Consider the following 19,777-nt stretch of genomic DNA (forward strand, 5'->3'; position numbering starts at 1 on the left):
AAAGGCCCCACCACTTTATTGTGATATATTGTTCGAATTGTCGACTAGTTGTTAAAAGTAAATGTTTTGAAAAGTCAATATGACACCTTGGGTTCGTATCCAGGTTGAAAACGGGTTGGGGTGTTACATTTAATGTATAAGAGCTATGGTTTAGCTGATTCTAGGCATAAACCGAAGTCAAATGTGTTTTAAAAAGTATACATGCGAACAAAATTGTGAAAATTTTTGATCTGATAGGATAATGAGTATGTTGTCTTACTAATATGGTTAAATATTATTCTTTTATTAGATGTCTGATCACGAGAGCTCCCGAAGTGAAGCTGGAGATAGAGGACATGAAGGTAATAGTAATTCACTTGCCCTCACCAGACAATATGAAGAGCAGACATCTCAGGGAGTGCCTATACAAGATCAGTGGGTGTTTTTCAGGACGTTGAACTCTATTATGATGCGTTTCCAACCTTCTACTCCCTCAATTCCTAGAATGAATGTAGCAAATGAGTTAAAAGGGTTAGGAGCACCCGAGTTCAATGGTGAAGCTGAGGAAGGTCCTATCACTACGAACCTTTGGTTAAATGAAGTGAAAATCATGCTAGAAGGTCTTCACTATTCTAAAGTGGAGAAGTTAGATGGAGTAGTTTCGTTACTTCGCAGGAAAGCTAAGGTATGGTCAAATGTCACCATGAGAACGTCAAGTGATCAAGTGACGTTGTTGTTATTTCTAGAAAATTTCAATAATAAGTACATCGATGATAAGTTTATTAGGCAAATGAAGAAAGAATTTATGAGCTTGAAGCAAGGGAATTACACCATGTATGAGTACGAGTATGATTTTAATAAGTTGAGTCGATTTGATATTGAGCTGATTCCGACTGAGAATGATGCATGCGATTGGTTTGTTGAGGGATTGCGTCCTAGATTGAATTAATGTTAATAGTTTTAAATTTGTCCTCGTTTCAAGAAGTGGTTAATCACACTAAAGCTCTAGAGAGAGCTCAGACTGAGACGTATCAAGAACAAAAATCTCAGATGATTAAGAGAACTGGTGCATCATCGAGTTCGGCACCATCAAAGAAAAGAAAAGATTCGAATTTTCAACTTCAGACTAGGTATGAGTCAACTACATCTTGTGCTAGAAGATCAAATTTAAGTAAATCGAGGGAATGTCAGCATTGTGGAAAGAATCATATCGGAGTATGTCGAGTGGTCTCTGGAGCCTGCTTTAGATGTGGTGACACCGGACATATTATTCAAGATTGTCCATTGATTACTATTGAGGCTATACAAATTGAGCGATCTGCTACGGTATCTCAGAGAGGTAGAGGCAGAGGTCGAGGAAGAAATCAGTCAGAGTTATCCACTCAACATGAGATGCGTTCAACTGCTTAGGTTTACAATATAAGGACTAATGAAGATCATTGCAGGTACTTTTCAATTATGTGGTAAAGTAGTTTTGGTTTTGATAGATCCGGGATCAACATATTTATACATAAGTAGAAAATTGGTGAGAGAATTGAAAATTCTGATTAGAAGCAACAAGTAATGATGTGATAGTGACTAAACCATTAGGGAATGGTTCTCGGGTGAATAAGTTGTGTTGAATTAGTTTGAGTTGCGAGAAACTTATTCTGAAAAACATATAAGGAGCTAAGAATGGTTAATTAATAAGAAATAATATAGAACAAGGTTTTGTGCAAGTAGTACTGACTATCAAGGTTATGTGAGGGTAAGTGTAATAGTGTAAAAAAATAGGAAGAATATGTCAGGTTAAGCTAATCAAGTATGTAATGGATTTGTTTATGGTTATGTATCTTAGCAGTATATATGTAGTCAAGTAGATAAGGATTTGTATATATTAAGGAAGCTTAAGATGTAGTAGAAAATTTTAAGATGATAAAAAGAATATTGATATTTATTCATAGATTAGTATAAGTAGAATTTGGAAAAGATTATGTGTGTTGTAATTCGAATGAGGATTGTACAAGAGTAAAGGTTTATCTATATTGCAAAGCAATTAGAGAAAGATGAAAGAAATCAACTTACTTATGATCTTGAGTTAGTGATGTTAGGGGTTACTGTGTTGATAGAACTCTATTATATACATGGTGAATGACATTATCCGGATTTCTAAAGGTTGAATGTAGGTGTAGAATTGAATGAGTGAAAAGAAAAGTTTATTAACTGCAAACACGAAAGATTAAACTAAGGAAGCAATATGGGAACATTAAAAGATATGTGTAGATAGTATCCCCAACTATTTATGCAGTGAAAATTCAAGGATGAATTTTCTTAAGGAGGAAATTTGTAACATCCCAAAAACAGGACTAATGGCTAAAATGTAAGTTTTTGAAACATTATGGTAAATTTTGAAAATTTTAAAAGCTTAGAGATTTATTTGGAATATTTTTTTAAATGATTATTTAGCAAGAATTGAATGATGGAAGGGAAAATGGTCTTTAGGTAAGAAATGAATTTAAAATTCATTTTACAAGATATTTAGGCAAAAAAGTGGGAAGGGAAGAAGTATGTGGAAAGTTGGTGTATTTCTCTTCTTCTTCTTCTTCTTTTAGCCGTGAGTTTTCATACCAACGGTGAGTTCTTTTCAAGTTGATTATTTCTTGAATTTTAAGTTTGACTTTTGGTCTTTGGGTGATACATAAGCTTAAGGAAAGCTTAATGGTGTTTAAAACTAAAATATAAATAAGTTATGGGGGAATTTGTAAAGAATGTTTTATGAGTGAATGGATTAGAAATGTTTAGGAATTGGATTTGAAAGTTATATTTGACTTGTCAATGGTCTAATTAAGAATTTAGAAGTATTAGAAAGGATTAAGAACATGTTTGAAAATATGGTGTGATTTTTAGATTCAAGTATTGAAGTGGGATTTTGGATGTTAAGGAATATTTAAGTGATATAAGTTAGTTTTAATAAGTATATTTGAGTTTAATGACTTAAAAGGAGTCAAAATAGTGGAAGTTAAATAAGTTTTGGCAAATTTTCGGGTTAAAAGGAATAAATTCTGGGCAACGGGCATCGGTATTGGATTAACAATATTGATACTTCCAAGCAAAAATTGGGGAAATATGGGTTTGGGTATCGATATTGTTCTTCTAGTATCGATACCATCTGGTGAAGTTGTGCAAATCAGTAGTGTTGTATCGATACCAAAAGAAGGGTATCGATACTAATCTATAAGTATTGGTACCATTTTGAGAGATAAAATTCCAGAATCGAGAAAGGGTATTGATACTGAAGTATAGTACCATAGTGTAGAAGTATCGGTACTAGACCTTGGGTACCGATACTATTCAAAGTGAAATGGTGAATTAAGTGTTTCGTTTAGCTTAAGTTATTAGTGATTGATTTATAGTATTATGAATTTCGATATTCATTTAGATCGTATATTTGTGTAGATATTGAACGAAGACAAGATCCGGATGATTCAAAGTTTTAAGATCGATCTAGAGTGCTAAGTGTATTGCTTTGACTAAGTGAGGCTAAGGTGAGTGCATACTACTATAATATATGATGATATGGGAAATAAGACTTGCGATGAGTCTATTTCCAATGTTAGATTGCATGATTTTATGAATACAAGTATATTACTGATATGGTTTTCTATGTGTACATGAGTACATGTATATGTATATATGTTATGTGCATTGTTATATATGAGCTATGTGTTACATGTTATACTATGTGTTACATGATCTATGTGGATATATAAGAAAATGATATGTGAATACATGTCTGTGTGATAACCTATGTGAAATGGTATAATTGACCTATGTGATTAAATGAAAAAGTGAGATAAGCTAAATAACATTGACCTATGTGATTACATGAGAATATGATATAACCTAGGTGGTAATGACATAAGTGATTATAGGAACATGTGATATAAGCTACGTGACAATGACTTATGTGATTATATGTCTATGTGATATTGAACTACGTGATTATATAGATATGTGAAATGTATAAAAGGTAAATCCCATAAGTATGTGATATGAGAGCTAAGGGTATAAGTGGCATGCCAAGAGTCGAGGGTTCTACGTTGTTATTCGGGACAAATCTACGTGGTCTTTCGGGATATTTCTACGCGATTCTTCGAGATAATACTATGTGCTCATTCGGTACATTTCTATATGTCATTTCGGTGCAATGCCTACGCGGCTCTTCGGTTCAATTTATACGAGCTGTGGTGACAACATTTGTGCACAACCTCAATGCACTCACATACCTTAAGTTCTCAATGATATACATGGGCTATGAATAGAAAGGATATAAATGAACAGTGAATGATAATGATAATGATGTTGTTGATGATGATGATATATATATATATGCATATATGTTTTTGTTATATGAAATGTTTCATAGTTTCTTTATATGATTTTATGATATATTTAGAATATGTCTAAGTGTTTTAGGATTTTATTTCTCAAGAATGTACCATGGAATACTAAAAGAAATAACATGAATGAAAAATGCATAATGTTATATGTTTTTGTTGGTTAAATGCATGATGTTACATATATTCTTGTTGTTTAAATATATGATGTTTTATGTACATTATGACATAGTGTGTGAGTGATTTCCACATGTAGGTTCTAAGAAGTCGGGAAATCAAGATTAGGGCAAGCCAAGACAACATAGCTCTACAGAAGATCAGATCAGAATTGATTTAAGATGTATGTTCTTTTGTTATATGTTATTTTGTTGACATGTAAATGAAAGTTTAAATCAAATATGCTCTGATCAAATTTTGTAAACATACTTGATTATATTTATATAAATTACTAAGTATTATTTTAAATTGAGTAAGAATTCTCTATGATTACATTTATTTAAAGGCTCCACCGCTTTAATGTGATATATTGCTCGAATTGTCGACTTGTTTTTAAAAATAAATGTTTTGAAAAGTCAATGTGACACCTTGGATTCGTATCTGAGTCGGATACAGGCTGGGGTGTTATATAATTATTATAAAGGCAACAATAGCAAAATAAATAAATTAATATGCTAATGGAAAACAAGAATGCCAATGCAAGTGCAAATGCACAAGGTGTTAGTTCCAAAAGCGACCACCATAGAACATCCTTCAACACACCATAAGTTCTCCTTACACTAGACATACAAGCTTTATTTTATTCATTTATTTGATCCAATCCTTTCTCACGATTTGGTTTTTTTTTATCTTTATAGTTGTTGGACTTCTCAAAATATTGATCCGCCTTTCTTTGTTTTAGTCCACTCACCGTGATTATTGGATCTCTAGACTTCCATTTCTGTGGGATTATCCAAGAGGAAAGCGACCTTGATATCTCATGAAGGATCTCTTGACTCAACTATCATCTGGCTATTTGATATCATATCGATCTTTGTTCATCTAACAGGAAACTTCGATCGAATTTGAGTTATTCTCTCATCGTTTAACTTTGTTCGTGAGTCATTGTCCTTCTATTTGACTATCTAGCTATGGAACTCTTATGTCGATATGAAAGCCTTCTGATTTGATCAATCACTTTGAACTAACACCTTGTTTGGCTCTGATGTGAAAATGCAAATGCAAACGTAAGGAAGATAAAAATAAGATAAAAACAAAAGAAATTGTTAGTACCACTTAACCAAAAACATAAGAAATATTTACGAAATGAAAAGATCCTACCCAACATGGTATCTACCTTGACATGTTTTTATAACATTTCTACCCAGACATATTTTCTATCCCCATAAATCCTAACCTCATGCCATCTAGTTCACATGCTTGTTTGGAAACAAATTAACCTAACATCATACTCTTCTAATTCTCATGCTTTTGCAAAATAAATAAATAAGTCTGAGGAAAGGTTATAGTGAGTTTCCCCTTTGTGACTTTTGAAAAACAACAAACAAAAATTAAGTATAAAACGGGTAGAGTTTCGGTATTACTAACAGGGTCCTCGAATTGTCTTTTGATGGTGCCCCTTTGGGGTTGCCAGACCCTCGATCCTCACCCATTATAGGCTTAAGAGGACTGAGTTCAATTCGATAGGATGTATTTCCCCATGTCCATGCGAGGAAACTCAATGTTTCACTCGTAAATACGAGGCATATGCACCCCAGAGGTTACTTGCTAAGGCCCATGCGGAGAAAATACTTTTTCTCACGTAAGCGTAGCGTTTACCCCTACCTAACAGGGCAGAGCACAGTTAGAAGGCTCTAAATACTCAAACAGTTATAGTGCGAGTGGGGGGAACTCACAATCCTTTGCCTTGAACCAAAAACAAACAGACTAAAACAAAGTCAGAAATCTGAAACATGTAAATCACACGTTAGTACAACTAATAAATAAAATATGCATGATGCAATGCAAACAAAACATGAGGATCAAGATTTAAATATCATTTAAATTTACCATTTTCAACTAAAAAATGACATATAATCGATTAGGGACTGACTCTCTAATGTCCCCAGTGGAGTCGCCAAGCTGTCAGATGACGGGATCGGTCCTTAAGCTTTTTGGGGCTATTGGCGGGGATCGATCCAACTTAATTTTGGAAAAGGTTGGGTTTTAAAATAAGGTCGTAAATAAATAAATTGGGAGTTACCATCAACCTTTGGATTAGCTAGGCCGAATAACTAAAAATACCTTTTAAAATAATTTTAAGAAAAATAATTTTAAAAGATAAAAAATGATCTACGTTTAACCAGAAATTCATTTTGAAGAGGGTTCGAGAGTCGATTACGTGTGGAGAATGATTATCACCCCCACAACGCCCAAAATCGGTACCTAAGTGATTATACGTCATCTAAATATTGAAATTTGCAAATTCGAATATACATTTAAATTATGATCCCTTTTTCAGAAAAATATACGAGTTATTTTTTTGCGCGAACAATTTTCGAAATACCTTCCTTGTCAGTTAAGGGGTATTTCCATGGATTCCCCATACAAAATAATATTGCCCAACTTTTTAGATAAAATACATATGTTAAATATAAAAAAAATAAATTCATTCGAATATGAAATATTTTTATGTTCGAACAATTCTTGGAAACACACTCCTTGTTAGTTAAGGCACGTTTCTATAAATTCCTCAAGTAAAATAATATTTGAAAATATTGCAACTAGCAATAAATTAATGAATATATAAATTATGGTTCAAAATAATAATAAAAAGTGACTTTAGGGATTAAACTATACAATCAATAAGAAGAAATAAAGGCAATCATGGTAAAAATATTTTATAAACTAGCACTAAAATTATTAATAGACCAATTTCAATCATTTAGGACCAAAATGGATATATTTAAAGTAAGGCATTCAAATTAAAATATTCCTAAAAATAAGAAAACAAGCAAAATAAGGCTAAATAATAAAACTGTAAAGTTAATCTCTCAAAAACAAATTAAATAAATAACAAAACACATAATGTAAAAATAACATATTACAAACACTAAAAATGTAATAACCCCATATATTTAGGATCGAAATACAAATATCAAATATTACATGTTGGAAATCGAAATAATAAAAAATACATAGCTTAAAGTGACCAAAATGAACACGCTTGAAATAAGAAGCCAAAATCAAAATTTCTAAAAACCTTCAAACATGGACTAAAATGAAACCTAACAAAGATAGAGACCCTTCGTATGGAATTTACCCATGCGCGAAACACAAGAACCCTAAGAGTTTAAAACGATGTCGTTTTAACTCACGCATATATATACCCTTAAGGGATTTCAAAGAACTCTAACCCATTTTCATTTGCCCAGTTGCTCGTCTCTCCTCTAAACCTTATCTCCCCTCTTTTCTTCTTCTTCAACCGAGAACCCTAAAGGCTCTCTCCCAAAGCCGCTGGTGGAAACAAACCAACTTCGGCCATCATAAATCGGTGAACAGGGGATACAAACCGCTCGGGACATCACCTCCCTCCCAAAACAACACATTTCACAGCCAAACCCCTTTTATTTAACCCCAAAAAATATCCAAACTCAAAAACGAAAACTAACCCCTAAAGGTAAAACCTTACTTTCGGTAATGGAACCTTGTTATTTCGGTGAAGCGAATCAATGGTCGGGTTTCCTTAAAAGGTAGGTCTTTTGCTCGAAACTATTTTTTTTCTTGGGTTTATTTTTTGTTCTAATGGCCTTTTTTTTGTTCGAACAATTTCTTTTTTTCAGTTCTTCCTTTTTTTTTAGAATTCCCCCTCCCCGAATGTTCTCCCTTTTTCCTCCTGAACCCTCTTTTTTATCCTTTCCTTTGGCTCGGTTTGGTGGTGGGTTTTGTGGTAGCAGAAGGTAGGGAATGATTTCTCCTAAGCATACATTCAAAGATCTGGATTTTTTGGGATTTTAAAAATGGGCTTTGATTGATTTTTGATTGATTGATTTTTTTTTTCTGATTTGGTTGTCACTGTTGGTTGAGATGATGAGGATGGATTAGATTAAACGGCGACTGAAATCGACTGGAGTGAGTGACTGGAACAGCGGCGGCGCGACTCTTCCCCTATTGGCGGCGACGACTGAAAACCCTAGGGTTTCAACAAATCTTAATTAGGTTTAGGGTTTGGGATGATTTGGTTTTGATGCTTAGGCCTGAGAGTTGGGCTTGAAGCTTTGATCGGGTCAGACTGTAATTTGGGCCCAATTTTTTTTGTTGTGCCTCTTGAGTTGTATTCGGGCCCATTCAGGTTTGTAAAGCCTGCAAAATAATAAAAATAAAAATAGACATATAATGAAAATAAAAAATAATAGTAATAGTAATATAAATAATTATAATAATAATATTAGATATTAATAATAATCTTGAGAAAAACGGGTATCTACAAATACGATAGGGGCGAAAATGCTAAATTAGGTCTATTACAGAGGCAAAAGTTACCCTTAAGCCTTAAATTAAATTCGGATGGAGCAAGACTAATTAACTCTGGCTTATCCACTTGTGATGGGGTTATCCAAAGCTATTGATATTTGCTCAGTTATTGATACAGAATTATGGGGTATATTTGAAAGATTACAAATTGTTTGGAGACTATAAATTCCAACAATTGTGGTACAATCGGACAGTTGAGAGGCTCTTTCCATGCTCTGGTGGGATGGTAATGCTTGGGGTGGTTCGTCAATGGTGTCGCATATAATTGATCTAATTAAGTGTAATTGCCAGGTGTCACTCAAACATACTCCTCATGATTGTAATAAGGTCAAGTCGCAGATGGATTGACTAAACTAGCTTGGAAGGATGCTTTCTGTTTCAAAGCATTACGCTTCCAATTGAGACTACTCGGGAATACCAGGAGAACGCTGAACCGCACAGACTTGTGGATACTTGGCTTCTCTTAATTTATGTTCATCTTTTTATTCAAAAAGAAGTATTTATGTTTTTTCATGACATAAACTATTAACAATATATGCTCCTCTATTTTATTTATTTCTATCAATTTAAATAATTTTCTTATTTCTTGTGTTTAATCATTTTATATTTATTAAAATACTTTAAATGATATGATTATTTTATCAATGATGTTAAATCAAATAATTATAGTATTGATAAAAGTGTTAATGTCTCATTCAAGTGTCAAAGAAACTCTAATGTCAGAGATGGATAGGAGTTTTTATGTTAGGGTTACAGAAATTCAAAATTTTAGAATGGAGCAAACTTATAAAATTATCGGGACATAAACATATTATCAATAAAAAAATATAAAAGAATATTTAAAATATATGATAGTTTAAAATTTTCAAAAGGCGATTAACTTCGGCCATCCCATTCAGTTCTCCATGCCTAAGATATATTTTCTTCCATATAAATGAGAACTAACTGTTGATGGCTCGAGGGAAAGGTAAATAGATACGAACTTTGGGTGCTTTAATGATTTGATATTTAATATATATAGATTCAGGGATGGATCTAGAAAACAAATTACTACCAAATGCAAGTGAAATAACATAACGATTCCTCGCTATGGTTTACTGGCTCAACAAATGCCAAAGACAAAGAGAAAAGAAAGCGTATATAACGTGAAAGAAGGCATTGTGACCTAAAAGGAAATTGGCTGGCAACAAGTGGGTGGTATAAGTCATTGTTAGCATAAATTCCCTAAACCAATCGATTCTCAGTCTTTGTTTGTTTTCTTTTTTGTCTTATTTTGCATGCTCAGCTAAAGAACTGCCAGATTGTTTTTCTTTCTTTCTGTTGCCGCATTTGTTCACCTGATAATCAAAGTTTGGTTTCTTAAAATCCAAAACAAATAATTTGCAAAGCAACAAGTACCCTTTACCTAATATGTTGCTTTTCCTTTGAGAAAAACAATATATATATATATATATATATATATATATATATAAACCAACATCTCTTAGTTTTAAACCAAGTTGTTCAGTTGCAATGCAGCCATCAATCAGTTCCCTCTCCTTTTGTTTTTTCCTTTTTTATCAAAGATAAGTATAATTTTATGGGTGAAAAATCAATCTAACAATTAGTTTAGTCTTTTAGTGAGAGAGTGGAAATGGGTTTCTTTTGGATATGATATCCCATCAGATAAAATGATTATCTAAAGTTGCTAAAAGAAAGAAAAAAAACCCTTTCGGTTTCAAAAGCGTTTTCACTGTAACAACATATGAGTGTAGCAATTTACCAAGCAGGGTCAAATTCTAGTAAGAATGTTTTGTTTTATTTAATGTTTTAGAAGCAATCTGTGATATTAGAAACCATGCAGAAAAATTAAAGCATGTAAAAGCATTCAAGTGAATTTGAAGAATCCATCAACCCACCTCATTAGTAAAAAGGAGTATTGTTTTTCTTAAAGATTTTAGATTCAAACAGTTGTGAATGTTGTCAATAACTAAGAAATATTATAAACAGATGAAAAGAGTTTAATTATCAACCCCCAATTAAAGAGATTGATTAAAAGATTCTATAAAGTGTGTACGCATCTACAAATTCCTCCTACGTAATGGCTATAGAGAAAGATGGGCAATCCAAGGATAGTATGGACCTTACTTTTGGGTCCATTTTACATAATTTGTTAAACATAGTTTAAGATTTAGGTCTAGGACTAGTAGGATGGGGTCAGAATTCGGGCTAAGCCCTTAGTCTTCCAGTCTTCAGCCCATCATATAAATTAAATAGAGAGAGTTTATTGTCCGTTGTAATTAGGGGTGAGTAGAAGAGTCAACTCAAAAAATTTTGATTTAATTGAGTTGATGAGATATATTTTATAACTCAAATTTAATTTGAATTTTTTTTTAGTTGAGTGGGAAAAATATTTTAATATTTTGTGGTTACTTATGTAATTGTACCTTCATAATCTCTATGTTTGAATTATTATCCTTCTCATCCATAGACAAGGCTGAACTACTCTCAATATCGTCTCTTGTTCATATCTTATTCGATATTGATCTTGCATTATTTGTTTTCCACTTACAAATCCTAACTGAAATGAAAAACTCGACCCTGAAGAGGCATTTGCCTATTCTCCTTTATGAGTTTGGCTCCATGTCCCTTCTCCAAGATTTGGTTGGTCATAGTCATTAATGCTTTTGTGGTCCGTGGTTTATTAAAAGAAGTTTTGAAAGTTTATGGATCTTCTTGAAATTTGGCTTCACATAAAACTTTCTTTTATTTGCATAAGATTTGTTACCTGTTAGTTATTCTTTTTTTCTTTTTTCTTTTTTTTAACTTCTTCACTCTTTCAGATTTATTTTGTAACATTGGTGATTAATAAGTCAATCCTAGGTTACTTCAAGTAATTGGATATCTTTTTGAGATTGTTTTCGGGAAAGATAGCTAAATGGACCACTGGTAAAGGGTGAGGAATTACACCCATGGTTTTCTTGCTTATAGAAATATGTGACACAAGTTATCTTTTAGCTTGAGTTTTGGCAATCACCCATGAGAGGCTACCAATTGCAAATTTGCATTGACATTCTTCAAAACTTGCCTTTTACAAATTTTATCTATTGATTCTTGGCTAATTTTGTCCCATGACAGCTTTCCTGGTGAGAGAAGAGTTGAGGAAGATGGCTTGAGTAGTTCTCTTGAAGCACCAAGTTGTATATACCTGGTAGTTCATTCTCTTTTTCCTTTTAGGTCTGGTAGTAATTTGGAAGCTATTATTTTTCCATGGTTAGAGAATTTGGAGCATAATGACTGTGTTATCTTGATGTTTCTTAGACTAAAGATTATTTTTCTCTTGCATCCAATATAAAGGCCTATTGCAGTGCCAGTCACATAACTTATTAAAGATATCCTTTGCCCTCCCCTTTACCACGTTTCTTCCTTTTTCTTTGTTGCTTTACGTGCATATTGTTATGTATGATAGCATGTAAGAAGTGATGGTTTAAAGTGGGAATCGTGTTATCGGATTATTTGATGAAAACCCAGTCTGAATAGAAGCTGATTTTATTTCATTTATGCCTGAGAAACTAGGATACAAGGCTTTGTATAGGTAAATGTAATGCCTCTTGCAATTTGAGAATGATAACAGAATTCTCTTCCTAAATTATTCTGGCTCCCTGAGAACATTTTCCATTGGACAAGGTTCTGATTTTTAAATATTTCTGATACCAGGATATGAGGCATTTGAAGGACTCTGTCAAAATCAAGAAGCAGCAGTCTCCCACTGCCAGCGCTGAGGTCCAAAGCTCTCTGAAACAAGAGGTGTGAAACTTTAACCTGTTTTTTATCATTCTAGTCATATTTGGATACCACATTGGCTTGAATTTTATTTTGTGAGGTCTTCAATGACCCAAGATACCGCTCAAAAGTTACAAAGTATTGCTAATGTGATTCTTCTTTTTCTTCCTAAAACAGTTTTGTGCAGATTTCACTGCTCGAGAAAAGGTTGCAGTATCGATTTGAGGTTCGTCGTGCATTAGAAATAGCATTGGGTTATAGAACTTCCTCCCGTTATGATCCAGCGGTGCCGATATCAAAGGTAGCTCCTTTAGTTGTAAGGAAATAGAAGTTTATTCTTCATGTCTGCCTCTTGAAAGTTGACAGTGCTTTTCTGCAGCCTAGTATGGAGTTAGTAAAGGAAATTGCTGTATTGGAGTTGGAAGTTGTATATTTGGAACGGTACCTTCTCTCCTTGTATAGGAGAGCATTTGAGCAACAAGTGTCGTCTTTACCCTACTCTAAAAGGGATGAAAGGTTTAAAACACCAGTAGATAAACCAAAAACTAGATTTTCGGAAGTTTCCGGACCTGATAATGAATCCAAAGTTGAAAATTCAGCTATTCTCTCTGGTAACCATGAAAATTGGTGGGAGGAAGAGGAGCCTAATGGAACTGGAGAAGAGAAACTAATGGATTCCAGTGTTCATCCCCGTCAGTCTTCACTGTCACGAAGAGCAATATTTTTAGGTAGGACTTCTCCAGATGAGATTTTATCCAAAACTGAACGCTCCTGCCATTCACAGCCTCTGTCCGTGACGCAGGTAAATTACCTTCAGCTTGTAATCTTCTCAGAAAATTTGATCATCTTTTCTTGTTCTAACTTTTGCTTGGTTCTCTAAAGTATGCTCAGAATGCACCGAGTATAATCAGTCTGGCAGATCACCTTGGCACTCGCATTTCCGATCATGTTCCCAAGACACCGAACAAGCTTTCCGAGGATATGATCAAGTGCGTGCCTGATATATATTGCAAGCTTGCAGACCCACTTTTGGTCCAAAACAGCTTTTCATCTCCCAATTCACCAACGTCATCAGCCAATGCCTTTTCCCCACAGGATCAGCACCAGATGTGGAGTCCAGGGTTCAGAAATAATTCATCTTTCGATGTACGGTTAGATAACCCTTTCCACGTGGAAGGACTTAAAGAGTTTAGTGGACCATATAGCACAATGGTTGAAGTGCCATGGATTTTCAGATATAACCAGAAACTGGATGATGTGGAACTCCTGCTACAGAATTTCAGGTGGGTTGTTCTGACATACAATTGTCACAAGTAAAACTGTTTCTAATGATCTCAGGATCATATAAGAAACATTAGATATGTGAGCCTCTTACAGCTTTTGCTGTTTTTCTTTTTCAAAATTATTATGTTATAGGTCTTTCCTCTGTCAACTGGAAGAAGTCGATCCTAGGAAGCTGAAACACGAAGAGAAGCTAGCATTCTGGATAAACATACACAATTCATTGGTGATGCATGTAAGTGTTCTCATCAATGAAAAGACTACTGTTATAGCTTTGACCGCCAATGCAATGTGATAGATTATATTCAGTCTTTCTTTCTTCCATAATAGGCATTTCTGGCTTATTCCACAAAGCAAAGTGAAGAGACTTTTTCTACTGTTGAGGGTAAGGATAACCTATCTCATTGTCACCTCTCTTGAACTATGAAACGAGATTGGTTTTTGAAGATGTAAAAGGTATGCAGTCTGCGGACCACATCAGCAGACATCTGCAGCAGAAAAGGTGGACCAAAAGTCTGTAGTCTGCAAGAAGAAGACTGTTTGTTTTTTAACGTCTGCAGACTGCTAAAATAAACTGAAATATAAAATAAACTGATTTTTTAAACTTAATAGAGTTTTGCAATACTGAAATTTTAATAATTTTAGTTTTATAATATTGAAATTTAAATAATTCATATAACTACAATAATAAATTTTTTAAAATAAATCAATTCATATTTTAAAATAAATCAATCCATATTTTAAAATAAATCAATCAATATTTTAAAATAAATTTTTCCATATTTTAAAATAAATCAATCTATATTTTAAAATAAATCAATCCATATTTTAAAATAAATAAATCCATATTTTAAAATAAAATTTTCCATATTTTAAAATAAATCAATTCATATTTTAAAATAAATTTTTTTTCATATTTTAAATTAAATCAATCCATATTTTAAAATAAATCAATCCATATTTTAAAATAAATATTTTCATGTTTTAAAATAAATCAATCCATATTTTAAAATAAATCAATATATATTTTAAAATGGATTTAAATGATTTTAATTTTCCCGCAGACCTTTGAAGACATAAAACCATGTCTGCACTAAGAAGAGCTCGCGCAGACGTTTAAAGAGCATCTGTCTTCTAAAAAACAAACAGTCTGCGAAGCCCAATGTCTGCGCGTGGTCTGCGCGGCGCAGACATAAGAGATTTACATACCTTACACAGTAAAAAACAAACACCACCTTATACTCTTGAACACATACAGGGTGCATATAACATAGGAGGTCACACCATCAGTGCAGATAAAATACAGAGTTCCATTCTTGGATGTCGTATGTCTCGTCCAGGAAGGGTAGATCTCAAACCACGTCTGTCTGGTCATCAATTTCGATTCTTTAATTACTTAAGATTGTTATAGACCTTGTAGTGACAAGATGATATTTCATATGAGATGCATGAAGGCATCTAATTCTAGTTTTAATATTCACTATGTGCTTGATTTAAATCATGTTTTAAGGTGGTGCTTGATAAAACTTTCTCCTTTCTGTAGTGGCTTCGGTTATTACTTTCTTCAAGGGCAAAATTTAAACCAGGAGACAAAAAGCAGGCAATGCAATTGAACATCCAGAACCCCTTTTACACTTTGCACTCTGTTCAGGAAACCATTCGGATCCGGCGGTAATATATTTTTTTATCTGTGTTTTTGCTTTACTATTAGCAGTTAGCACCAGTCGAAAACATTTTAATTTCCATGCTACATTTGTTCAATTCTTTAGGTACGTGCCTATACGCCAAAGAGAGTATTACAAGAGCTGGAAACTGCAAAAGAAGAGAGTACATCCGGGCTACGTTCGGTGTCCGCAACAAAAAAATTCTGTTACCAAAGATCGTAGAGCCATTTGCAAAGGATTCGAGTTTGTGTCCGTCGGGTCTCATGGAAATGATCCAACAGTCATTGCCCGAATCACTTCGTTGCAGTATCAGAAAATGTCAGCAAGGGAAATCATTCAAGAGCATTGAATGGATTCCTCATAATTTTACCTTTAGGTACCTTATATCTAAAGAATTAGTAAGATGATATAGTATATGCATCAAGGTATGGTGCTTGAGCCTGATGATGCAATTTGCAGGCATTTTCATTTTGGAATATTTAACATCTTAACTTGTACAAAGAGTAAGTCTTGTCCTAACCAATATGCAGGATCTACCAAATGGTAAGTCTCTGAACCATCTGAACCAACTTTTCGCTCAAACTGGCCTCTCAAGTACTTGAATCCACCGGCGTCTGTACTGTTCCGAGGCAAAAACCAGGCTCCAGACGAGACCTTTTGTCCAACTTCCCAAATTCCAACCTTCTGACAAAGCCTACCTTTTGTCCATTGCAATACGTTAGCCACCTTTGCGTGATAACCTGAATCAGGGACAGGGTCCAGGACTATGCGGAGAACACCGCTGTCGATTGAACTGGTGAATTCTGTTGGGGCAAGGGGAAGTTCAATGAAGACCAAGGGATCGGCTTTTGTGTTTTCTTTCAAACAAAGCTTAACCTTTCTGGAATTTATGGGACAAATGATGGTGCCAGTGACCAGCGTTGCAGCACCAGGTAGACAGTGGGAAAATATTAATCCGTTTAATGCTCTCAATGGCGCTAAAAGCTCCATAATTTGACTTAATAGATTCCTCAAGTGAGAAGGAGTATTCACCCTGGTGTCTGTACTCTCTTCCATCTATGATTTCATTGATTTGATTCGTCTTTCCTAATAACAGCGTAGTGGAAACAAGGAAAAATGACAAAAGGACAAGGCAGTTACTTAAGATAAGAAGGAAGATTAAAGAGATAAGAATTGAGAAAATTTTGAAGCATGAAGAGTTCTAAATGGAATCAAACTGTTCAACCGAGTAATATTCAGATATATATAATTCAAAAACTTATAAAAAAAACAAATGCCAGTGTTATTTTGGATCCAAATTAAGGATATTACCCAGAAAAACATAGATCGGTTCCTACAGGCAGCTATAAATATCTAATATGAATCTAGTATGGTCTTTCTTCTACATAATTTCAAGGAGGATTATAGAAACAAATGGTTAAACTAATTTGGTCCTTGCATGTAGCTTGAGCACACCCCAGTTCCGTAGAGTTCTTCCAAGCCACTTGCTTATAAACTCCACACCTATGATTTGGTGCACAAGAATTGCTAGCATAATCGTAGTAAGTCTTCTCTTTCAACCATGTGTCCACCGCCGTGCGTGGCGGCACTGCTGCTCCACTCCCCCATAACTGGTTTGCTCCGTACTTGTGATCTTTCAGGTTCGCAAACTGACAACCCATTTTGTTCCTCTGATATCTGGCGAGGAGAGCTGTGGCATTGGGTAGTTGAGCACCCCACTTAAGTGGTCCGACCCCAACTGCGGCTCTTGCTTGATTGTGTGCTCCCAGGAATTCCCTGGCTGCGCTTGGCAACGTCGATGGAGCCATCGAACCAGGGCTCACCAACGCAGATACACCCTGGAATGTGTTATGGCTAATGACTAGAACTAGGACTGTCACTGCAACCAAGAGGATGGCCATTTCTGTACCGTATATAGTATGAAGTTAGTGCTGGTTATGTGTTATATAGAATGCCATTATTACATCACACGTTAAACGAATTAAGACCGTTTGTGATTTGAGGACGCTATCTGAATCTACTCGTGTCATATATATGATTTTTATAGGTGAAATATTTTAATAAAAATTCTATATATATAAAAAAATCGAGTTCGAGATATTATTTAAGCAATAGATTTGATACAGTCAAGTTTATCACGTACAATGAGGCCGAGAGGCGTGGGAAGTGGGAAATGGGGACAATGTGTTGGGGGAGAAATGGCATTAGGTCGGCTTTTGCCATTGGAAAAGGGTGGAGTTCCATGGGGATCAGAACCATTTATTTTTGTTTAATCAAAGTTTATTAACAACTAATCAGCTTGATTAATTGAAGAGTTTGGATTTCTTTTTATAAACTTTGCGATTTGCACGTGACCTTGTTGACATTGATCTGTGTCTCATTCTCACAGTTTGCTCCATGTGGTGCGCGTTTAATGATTCGTTAACTGGATGGCTTTTTATCATCTATTTGTTTGTTTAATTGTGATTACTTGGTTTTTTACTGCACCTTGTAATCTGATCCCGAGATTAGGTAATCTCATGTTATCGTATAATTTTACGGTACAACCTAAAATTTAAGATTAAAATACGGTAGAAATCAGATTCGATTAAAAATATTATTATAAAACATAATATTTTAAATTCAACGTAATTTAACATTTTCAATTAACAATTGAAAATGTTAATTTTTTTTGTAATATTTTAGGTTACATCCAACCTAAAATATTATGCTTTTGATAACATTTTCGATCACGCATAATTTCTATATATTTTATCTTTAAATTAATCTATCGGTTTTTATACTTTCGTCACTTTTTTATCATATCCTTTTTGGATTCAATTCATTTAAATACTTTATGTCACATAATGGTAGAAGATGTGTAGACATCAATTTTTTTTATTTATTATTTATTTATTATTATTATTATTATTATTAAAATATTATTTACATTACATGCCCAAAACCAGACCGACCAGTTACAAAATACACCCAGATTGGCCCAAATGATAACCCTAAACATATTAGGATTTCATCTTCTTCTCCAGCCGCCATCTCCTTTCCACCGTCAGATCAAGACAGATCCAACGGCCTAAATGAGTCCAGCATGAAACCCTAGGGACTATGGCCGTCGTTCATTAGCCAGATGCTGCCATCGCCTCGACCCTTGCTGCCACACTGCCACGACGCCAACCGAAGGCTACATAGATCCCAACACCAGCCGCCCACGTCGCAAGATATAGGGTGAGTCACCACAATAGTTGGCGACTCACCGAAAACCTCCATATTACCCAGTCCGAAGGAGGCTCGGTGGTGTCTATAAAAGCCATCGAACCTGCAAAACGAAAAGAAAAACGGAGAGCAACAAGGAAACACAACAACCAAATACCAACAAATATAAAAAAATAGAGAGAGCTTACCGACGAAATCACACGGTGACCAGAGATTCCACGCACCTTCACGAGCCACCATAGAAACCGAAATACCGAAGGTACTTCCTTATATCTTCGAGAATCCAAGGCTTTTTAGGGAAAACGGGGGTCGAGATAGGTCTTAGATCATTCGGATCTATCTTTTGAGGAATTTTGGAATTTTTCGGTCGCCGGTGGCCGACGATGGAGTTGGCGGCGGCAGACGATTGTCGGTCGGCGACATGATTCCCTCCGGTGAGGGAATTATAGAGAGAGGCGAGAGAATTTTTTTTTCTCTCTTAGAGAGATAATGAAAAGAGAAGAAATGAGAAATAAGGCCTTAAGGTCGGTTATAAGGGGGTATAAATACCCTCACCAAAACGAAGTAGTTTTGGTGAGGGAACCCTGTGTAATTTTGCGCATGTTTAATTATTCCCGCAGCCACTGTAACTTTAAAAACTTGCAATTTGATCTTCAAAGCATGTTTTTATTTATTATAATTTGGTATTCGAATTTTAGTTTATTATAATTTAATCATTAACATAAATATATATATTTTAGGTAAAATAACATATTTAGACCTTTAATTTTAATAATTAATATTTTAATCCCGAAAGCATGTTTTAATTTTTTACATTTTTCTTAAAATTCTCAAATATAAGAAGTTTTCTTAAAATTCTCAAATAGCAATCATTCTTTATAATTTATATTTTTTACATTATTTACATTCATTATTTCTCATTATTTATATTTATTTCATAAATTTATTATATTTTTTTTGGAAATATATCCGATTTAAATTTACAGGTGTCACAAT

The 19,777-nt window shown here is 34.2% G+C and overlaps 2 protein-coding genes and 1 pseudogene across 2 annotated transcripts; 1 reads left to right on the top strand and 2 right to left on the bottom strand.

Annotated features, from left to right (window-relative positions):
• The window catches only part of LOC120196514, a 33,632-nt pseudogene extending 17,654 nt beyond the window's left edge, over positions 1 to 15,978 (top strand).
• Positions 15,979 to 16,036: 58 nt separating this feature from the next.
• Positions 16,037 to 16,627, bottom strand: LOC120196516. Its single transcript, XM_039198313.1, has one exon. The coding sequence runs from the start codon at positions 16,625 to 16,627 to the stop codon at positions 16,037 to 16,039; it is 591 nt and encodes a 196-aa protein (XP_039054244.1).
• Positions 16,628 to 16,941: 314 nt separating this feature from the next.
• On the bottom strand, positions 16,942 to 17,472 carry LOC120196491 (STS14 protein-like). The gene has a single exon (XM_039198297.1). The coding sequence runs from the start codon at positions 17,470 to 17,472 to the stop codon at positions 16,963 to 16,965; it is 510 nt and encodes a 169-aa protein (XP_039054228.1). The 3' UTR covers positions 16,942 to 16,962.
• Positions 17,473 to 19,777: the final 2,305 nt, after the last annotated feature.

The sequence above is a fragment of the Hibiscus syriacus genome, unplaced genomic scaffold, assembly GCF_006381635.1.
Source record: "Hibiscus syriacus cultivar Baekdansim isolate YM2019G1 unplaced genomic scaffold, ASM638163v2 tig00117034_pilon, whole genome shotgun sequence".
Taxonomy (NCBI): Eukaryota; Viridiplantae; Streptophyta; class Magnoliopsida; order Malvales; family Malvaceae; genus Hibiscus; species Hibiscus syriacus.

Bases quoted from the DNA above. Each gene is read 5' to 3' on its own strand.
- LOC120196516 (XM_039198313.1), bottom strand. From the start codon at position 16,627: ATGGAAGAGAGTACAGACACCAGGGTGAATACTCCTTCTCACTTGAGG.
- LOC120196491 (XM_039198297.1), bottom strand. From the start codon at position 17,472: ATGGCCATCCTCTTGGTTGCAGTGACAGTCCTAGTTCTAGTCATTAGC.